This window comes from Dicentrarchus labrax, unplaced genomic scaffold, assembly GCF_905237075.1.
Source record: "Dicentrarchus labrax unplaced genomic scaffold, dlabrax2021, whole genome shotgun sequence".
Taxonomy (NCBI): domain Eukaryota; kingdom Metazoa; phylum Chordata; class Actinopteri; family Moronidae; genus Dicentrarchus; species Dicentrarchus labrax.
The window spans coordinates 85,645-94,186 of NW_026136722.1; the positions used below are offsets into that span (position 1 = coordinate 85,645).

At 42.0% G+C, this 8,542-nt stretch overlaps 1 protein-coding gene across 1 annotated transcript; it reads left to right on the forward strand.

The window, feature by feature from the left end:
* Positions 1-306: 306 nt before the first annotated feature.
* LOC127356251 (ADP-ribosylation factor-like protein 4D) lies at positions 307-4,017 on the forward strand. Its single transcript, XM_051387855.1, has 3 exons — positions 307-455; positions 1,220-1,942; positions 3,027-4,017. Exons 2-3 carry the CDS (start codon positions 1,499-1,501, stop codon positions 3,189-3,191), a joined length of 609 nt encoding a protein of 202 aa, XP_051243815.1. The 5' UTR covers positions 307-455; positions 1,220-1,498; the 3' UTR covers positions 3,192-4,017.
* The last annotated feature ends 4,525 nt before the right edge of the window (positions 4,018-8,542 follow it).

The following is an 8,542-nucleotide window of genomic DNA, read 5'->3' on the forward strand; positions in this document are numbered from 1 at the left end:
GTAACAAAAACAACTATTCTTATTTGCAAGTGATTCTACACTAATGAAAACATACCTATGAATATTATATCCAAGTTCTGCCAGTAGAGCCTCCGACGTGTTACACACTGGACCTTTAAAACTAAACAAACAAAAACTAAACACAAAGAGAAGAAATCAAAGTGACGTGATTTAAATACCTCCATCAGGCCTGTCTCTTCCATTTTGACTCGGTGTCCCTCCTCCCGCGGCTGTGACGTCAGCAGCGGGGGGTGGCAGTGTGTGTGTCCTCGCGCTGCTGCCTCTCGTGCAGCCAGTGTTCGTCAGACAGTCGGGAGAGTCACAGGGCTTCACGCGCTGCAGCGCTGAACACGAATCTATCCGGATTATTCTGCCGTTCAAACTCGGATATCGTTCACAAATTCGTCGCTGTGCAACAATGTGGAGAGGTTTCAGCAGCTCGGGAGCGCGGACAGGTGAGATATAGAAACTATTTCACACAAATATCCTACATTGGCTGACTTTGTTGGAGCGGCACCAGTCCTTTGAAGATGTCGCCGCCAAGCGCACTATCAAGAGACGATTAATGTACTTTTTACTGAATTTTAACTAAACTGTTAGTCGATGTTTGCTGCTAAAATGTATTAAAAATATCCGAAAGCATCTGTTATAGCATCTTTTATCTGTGTTTGAGGCTGTTTTCAACCGAATTAAAAACGGGACCTGCAGTGCCTGTTGGCGTAACTAGCATGAGTTGAGTCTACCGAAAGCCAGAACAGCCATTGCAGGATCTTTCTGATCCCCGTTCTTCCAGTTCTGTGCGGGATTGAGCTAGAAACAGAAAGCACTACAGCTGCTGACAATGCCTTCTGCCGTGCAAATGCAATGGCTCTCCATTCACTGTGCAGTCCGTCAGGACAAAAGCTTGCCAGCAGTTCACAACAAAAGTATTTTAACCCTTTTTTACACAAGATTACCACTTCAACCAAGCATGTATATAATTATACAATTTCCCTGTAGCACAGATTTATAAAAAGGGTCAACCTTGCAGCCTATATTTAACCCACATTAATATTCTTAAAAGTCTCTAAATGCAGCATATATTTATCATTGGTGCCCTTCTCATGGTCAGACTGTTTTGGAGCTGCATTAAGACTCAAACAGTCAAATTACTGACAGACCTGTGCCCTTGTAAAATAGCTGACTCATGTTTTCCTCCCCCTCTCCTTTTTTCTCTCAGATCCTCAGTGACTGCGGTCGGTCCCCCAACCACCCTCCTGCACCAACCATTGAAGTGAGTCCAGGAGTGTGAACCGCTCTCCTGCTAGACCGGCTCCTCCCTGTCCCTCACGCTACCTTCAAAGCGTCTCCTGACACACACTTTTTGCTGCCAAGGACACAGAAGGCAAGTGAGACAAGGGCCTAGGAAAACAGCAAGATAGTTGGAGTTATAAAGGAAGACCTGCGAAAGGAAACAATTTAGTGGTAGAGGGATTATTCCACTTTTTAGGACCTAAACATGGGGAACCAGTTAACAGAAATTGCCCCCAACACCCCGTTCCTGCCCAGCTTCCAGTCTTTACACGTTGTGGTGATTGGGTTGGACTCAGCAGGGAAAACCTCCCTCCTCTACAGACTCAAGCTGCGGGAGTTTGTTGAGACAATTCCCACCAAGGGCTTCAATATGGAGCGGATTAAAGTGCCCATGGGCAACTCCAAAGCCAACACCACCACGTTCCAGGTGTGGGATGTCGGCGGTCAGGAGAAACTCAGGCCCCTTTGGAAGTCGTACACCAGGAGGACCGACGGGCTGGTGTTTGTGGTGGACGCGGCCGAAACGGAGCGCATGGAGGAGGCCAAGGTGGAGCTCCACAGAATCACCCGGTCAGCGGAGAACCAGGGGGTGCCCGTACTGGTTCTGGCAAACAAGCAAGATCTAGATGGAGCCGTGTCAGCTTCAGAGGTAATTATTGTTACAAGAATGGCTTGGTATGGCTTTATAGCGCTTAAATTACGTTTCAGTTGATTGGTTGACAGAAACTTGGGGGAGGGGTGCTACAGTGCTTGCTCTTACCCAGAGATCAATTATATTGGCGTTTCTTTTTCGCTTTTTTTGAATGATTGTTCTGTCTATAAAATGTCAGGAATACTGACAGTGTCCATCCCAGTTTCTCAAAGTCCCTAGTGTCAGCCCAAAACCCATCTGCAGTTTAATAACAGGGAAGAGCAAGTTATCACCATATTAGAGAGGCTGACAACAGCATTTTCTGCCAAAGATGAATTAAACGATTATCAAAATAGTTGGCAATTATTTTTCTTTTGATCAACTAGTCGATTAGTTGATTAATCGTTGCAGCTCTATGGGGAACCTGCAGCATTAGCAGGTGGGATTTTCAGGGTAAACAGGAGCGCATCTAGAGAAATATTCATAGGCTGACCAGAGGGTGACAGTGGAGATTTAATCATAAACAACCACATGTATCAATTTATACCAAGTGACGATATTTAAACATTACATTATTATGGCACACTAGCACACAACATTTCTTTAAACAGATCATTAAATTAGTGCTCTAAAAAATGACAACAATTGACGGATTATCAAAATAGTTGACTAATTTTAATAGTTGACAACTAAACCATTAATCGACTAACTGTTGCAGAAATTGACTTTAGAACTGCAATGACTTTGCTCATTAATGGTTTAGTCTTTAAAATGGCAGAAGATAGTGAAACATGTCCACCAGAGTTTCTCTAAAACTAAACTGGTTAAATGTACTGGGGAGGAGAGTTGTCTAAAATAAGTTAAACATCATATGGAACTAGTTTTTCATAGATAGATAGATACTTTCTTTATCCCGAGGGAAATTCAAATTCAAGAAAAATTCATACTGAATGTCCCCCATTTAACCCTAGTGAGCATGAAATCATGTTTTAAGATCCATCATTGGAAAAATAACAAAACCTGAGACTGTTTATGTTATTGATGGTCAGATTTGCTGTGTCAGGCTGTGACTGACGTCCCCTCTCGTGCCTCTGTGTTTCAGGTGGAGAAGGTGCTGGCTCTCCATGAGCTCAGCTCGTCCACACTGCACCACACACAGGGCTGCTCAGCGCTGGACGGCCAGGGCCTTCAGCCCGGCCTGGAGAAGCTCTACGAGATGATCCTGAAGAGGAAGAAGATGCTCCGACACAGCAAAAAGAAGAGATGAGGCGGAGGATTGCAGCGGTTCTGGGGATAGAGGTGACTTTTTGAACCACTACTTGTCTGAGGACCTTCTCAGCAGACACGTCTGTGACACGTTGGGAACTTGAGTGGGTGAAACCAGAGGGGGGGCCTGTTGGGATGTCTTCAGCCAACAAACTGTGGCTCTGAAGTCCGTGCCAAATGTTAACACCTTCCTCCACCCTCCAGACATCTGGGCAGAGCTGCTTCCTCTGGGATTGTTTCTGCTCCTGAGCACTCTTCCCTCTCCTCATCTCCCACCCTTAAATGAGCACAGAGGAGAGACACTCAGCTCCAGAGGGAAGGACAGAGGAAAACCTGTGCAATATACAATGAACACTCACTGATGCACTCACTCCAATATTGAAGGATTTTTTGTACACCTTATACAAACTGTTGTGCCAACAGAGACCTGCAGGCCTGGCCCAAGCATAGTTCCTGTTCCTTTCACTAAGTTTCAATGTCACACTTTACTCTAAATCTTTATGTTGCATGATGTTCACCCAAGTACCTGCTTGGAAATATTAGGACGACGCTTTTGTTGATCAGAAGAGGACTGTTCAGATTATTCTAGGTTAGTTAGGTATGTGATTGGGACTACAGCTACAGACTGACACACTGAGTCCAGCCATGCAAGTTTAGATTGTTTTTCACTCTCCACCAAAGTTGTTTGCCTGTCTCAGTTGGGTGTGTTTCAGGGTTGACTGAATGGTTGGTTGGTAAGTTCAAACAAGAAGTTGTTTTTACATTGTGTACATTTTGTTTTGTAAAATGTCAACATATGAATAAATTATTGAGCAACTTTGGCATTACTTTCTGGAAACTGGTCTCTTTTGTTCTAAGGGCTGTTCATCACACATTGATTTAAGACAGCTTTGGCTAACCTGAGTTGTAGGATTTCAAAGTCACGATGCATTATGGGAAATGGGCAGACATAAAAGACTAGTAAAGCAGATCATTACATTAATTTCCTTAAAACGTCCTCAAATGAAAGAAACCAGAAAATGTTCACCTTTGAGAAGCTTAGCAGAATCACTTTCATTCAATCATTGGACATTTTTCTTAAAAAAACTCAAAATAATGGATCTGTTATCAGAATATTTGACTAGTAGTTGACAACTAATCCGTTTAATCGACTAATCGTTGCAGAAATTAACTCTAGAATAATTTTGTCATTAATGGTTTATTCCTTAAAATGGCAGAAGATAGTGAAACATGTTCGCCGCAGTTTCTCTAAGCCTAAACTGATCTCTTCACATGGCTCAACAAACATGAAGTGGTTTTTACATTGTGTACATTTTGTTTTGTAGAATGTCAACATATGACTAAATTATTGAGCAACTCTGGCATTACTTTCTGGAAACTGAACTGAAAATCTGAACTGAAAGTTCATCACGCAATGTTTTAGGACGGCTTTGATTAGCCTGAGTTAGTGCCTGACAGGTGCAGACTAAGTGTTGTTCAAACACGTTTTTAAGTACAGTGGGGATACTCCCGCATTTCACAAGCTGGAACCTGGAATAATCACTGCCAGGATGAAATGGGACGGTGGAGAATAATAATTAGTTTCTCCAGTGAGAGAATGAATAAGACTATTCTGTTCACTGTTAATCTGTCAATCTTAAGTATAGACAGTTAACCCCTAACCACCCTAAACTATGGGGGCACCCTGACAACAATCACTTTTAGTATTTTGGGTCATAAATTAGTTATTTATACCTGAGAGTTAAGTTTCTTTTTCTTTTCTTTCATCAATGAAAAAACTTCATATGAATTTTACCAGCAGAAGGTAAAGTGAGTCGAAGCAATCGACAGTGGGACCAACCATCTGTCCATAAAACCTTCTGGGGTGCAAGAACTTTAACTTTTATTTAATTTCACGTTGTTTTTCTAGTTATTTACAGACCTGAACACACATGAATATCAATACACAGTGCTGTATGTGCGTACTGTGGGGGCTACTGCAGCTCAGCCAGTGAATATTATCCAGTTTTACAGCTCCTCCTCGTTAATATGGATTGCATGAATATAAGATGGCGATAGATTGTCAGTGTGTTGCCATTCATTGTCACATTGAGGCTTACAGATACAGACATTGGCAGGGTGACTATGGGGAGTTTGGAGCAGGCAGCTTGTAGGAGTATTTGTTGCCGTATGGGCATCAAACAGGTTCCATGTGTCCTCAGGGCCTTTCATCAGTAGGTCATCCCATTATTTCTCCCCCACACCTCTCTGTTATTACCCTTCTCCCTTTTCTGTGGCTCAGCTCACTCCCCCCTCACTCTGACATATCGTGGTATCGAGTGCTCTGGCTCATATCGCTGACCTGTTTGAGGTGGCTGTGCCCTCAGGAGCCCTTCCACTGTGAAACAACTGTCTGCTTATATTTCACCTTTCATGATGTCAGGAGCTCAGGTCGATACCAGACTACATTTGGTGTGGGAATGTGAAGGGGTTTATGTGATACATACGTCCATTTTATTCACTGTAGGCACCAAATGGATTCCTGTTTAACGTGTTTATTTGCTCTGCTTTGATGTAGCAGTATACTAAAGCTGCAGTCACAGTCGTTGTCCAAATACTTCAAACTGTCCCTCCTTGAAGCATTCATAGTGCTGCACTCACAAAAGTCTGAAAGTACTCAAACCCTGTTTACTATCACATCTGGATTATCGCTATTGAGTGGGCGTGCAACTATTAATACATTCCCACGCATTCATAAGCTTGCCAATAACTACTGTACCAAACTTCCCTTTAAAAAGTCTTGCATTTGCTATAACAATCTATCCCAACCACCTCCTTCAGTGGACTGTCTGTCTTTACAGGATGTCTCCTGACACAGATGGGTTGCATTGGAATTAGATAAAGGCCCAGTTTGTCTCATACAGACGCTAAACGGTACCTTGTGTGCCGGTATTTGACACCCGGGAATGACTGGAACTGATGGCCAGCGCTACAACAGTAGAACCCATACTAATAATAAATTAACCAGTTTCCCCCCTTATGACAGACAGCTGAATAACAGCTGAACCCAGTGAAAGGTATATCTTACTTTCTTGTTAGTCACATATTAGAGCTTTGATCCAAACCCGAAAATATTCTGTGCAAGCCCAAACCACAGAAGCCATTTTGGGCCAGAACCCGATCCCGCATAAATAAATAAACAATATAAATAGTTTATTACAAACAAAAAAAAATACATTGTGCATGTAATTTAGCGCAAATTATTATCAAAACTGATCAATAACAAATTCACTCATTTAATCACAACAATTATTATTAAGAAAATCTTAAATATATATATACTTAAATCTAATTCTGTCCGAGCCTGAACCCAGCAGGTTGTGTCAGATCCAAACGGGTTTGAACAGAGAATCAAAGCTCTTTCAGATAAGCACTGATATAACATTAGTTTGAATAAATATAAAGTATGGCACTTCTTCAGCCGAGGGTCTCCAGTCGTGAGTGTTACAGTCCACAATGGCCCACGCTGGATTAAGGTCAGTAGTCCTAAACTCTGTGTGTCTATTGACAATGAATGGAAGAGGAAAATGAAGACACTGCGAGGCTGTTTGCGTATGTTGCTTTGAGTGTGTGGATTTATGGTGATATTTGTTCATTGTGCGCAGAATAACAAGACTCAAACATGAGAGGTTTGGCCTTTCATGAATATTTGAAGGAGAAATGAAAGCAAGGTTGTGGGCAAGGTAGACTTCAAACAAACATATTGTACGCACACAAACAGTCTCTTGCTCTCTCTCTCTCTCTCTCTCTCTCTCACACACACACACACACACACACACACACACACACACGCACAATAGAAATCAATAATAGTGGGATGTATACTGCTACAGTGCCATAGAAAATCAGTGTTCTACTCCATAGCCTTTGTTGTTTTAAAGCAAACATTTGTAAGCCATGTAAATGTGAGTTGGAGATACTATCATAATCTATAGTATAGGATTAGAGATAAGTCCTACAAAGACCTATGTGCTAACTATGAACTTAAATATATCCTTGTGATCCAAGTAAATCGAAATTTTAGCTCATGATGGCAGGAAACTAAAACTCTGCACCCTGCAAACAATGAACCTTAATAAGCCAAAAGGAGCTCCTGTGTGATAGCTATCAGTTGTTCATCACTGCTATCAGTGCTGCCATGTTATAATAGTGATCCTGTGGATTTCAGCCGGTGAAGATCAGTCACACAGGAATGTTAAAGTCCCCCCAGCCCCCACCCACATGACTTGTCTGGGATGTTCTCTGATACCAAGCGCTGGTAAACCCCCCCCAATCACTTGACTGTGATACTATAGTAGTACTCATACATGTGACCCTGTCTGACTGGGGGCCACACACACTGTTTTTACATCTTTTATGTCATCAGGGGGGCATTAAACCTGCAGCTAATTTAGGAGCTTTAGTAGCCTTTAGAACAAAATAAAAATAAAGGACTAAATTGCTAAAATGTCTCAAAGTAAGTATCCTTCTATGGTTATAGCTGAAGTTAAGATTAAAGCAAACCTTCATACGCACATTTTACACGGCTTGTTCAAGGCTGGATTGTTGTACCATTATTCCACCTCGCCGTTCTGTATAAAAGGTACAAAGATGGAAAATGCCATCTTGGTTCAAAATTAACATTTTTGTAGAAAGGGTTAGCATGAAATGTGAAAAAAAAGAAAAAGTGACAGAATAGTTGTGTAAAGGAGAAGACAGAGAGCTCGAGTTCAACCCCTGGCTCCTTTCTCACCGCCACACAGCAGGCCAGTCACAGTGTGAAGTGTGTGTGAATGTCAGATCTTCAGTTCGGGAAAGTTAGAGAAATAGTTGTACAGGGACCCCACCCTAATCCAACATCTGAAATGTGTGTGTGTTTGTGTGTGTGTGGGGGGGTGTTAAGCGGCTGTAAGATTTTGTTTTTCATTGGAATTACAGTGAAAAAAGAATAAAATAACACCAGACTTGTGTAATTCTTTAGGTATGTAAACAGAGAAATTTCTGTTCATCAAATGTCCCCGCATTCCAGTTTCACACATCATTTTCACTTTTTATCAAAAGCAGTTTTGCTTCAGTTCACAGATACAGATAGTCATAATAATACAACCACCAAAACCAGGCTTAGTGAATTCCAGTACTGAGCTCTACTTTGTGTCTTTGTTTCTCCTTCGCCACCTGCAACCGCTTCTCATGCTGATACACAATATACTATGATATAACTTTCTATTGGCATGCCACTAATGTAAGTGATACCTCCATGCACCCATTCCAAGAGCTGTAGATACTGAAGGTTAATGCCCAACCCCCACCATTCAGCCACTTGCCATATGCTAA

Coding starts and splice junctions, on each gene's coding strand:
- LOC127356251 (XM_051387855.1), top strand. CDS start 1,499: ATGGGGAACCAGTTAACAGAAATTGCCCCCAACACCCCGTTCCTGCCC. Junction 1,943..3,026: donor GAGCCGTGTCAGCTTCAGAG/GTAATTATTGTT, acceptor TCTGTGTTTCAG/GTGGAGAAGGTGCTGGCTCT.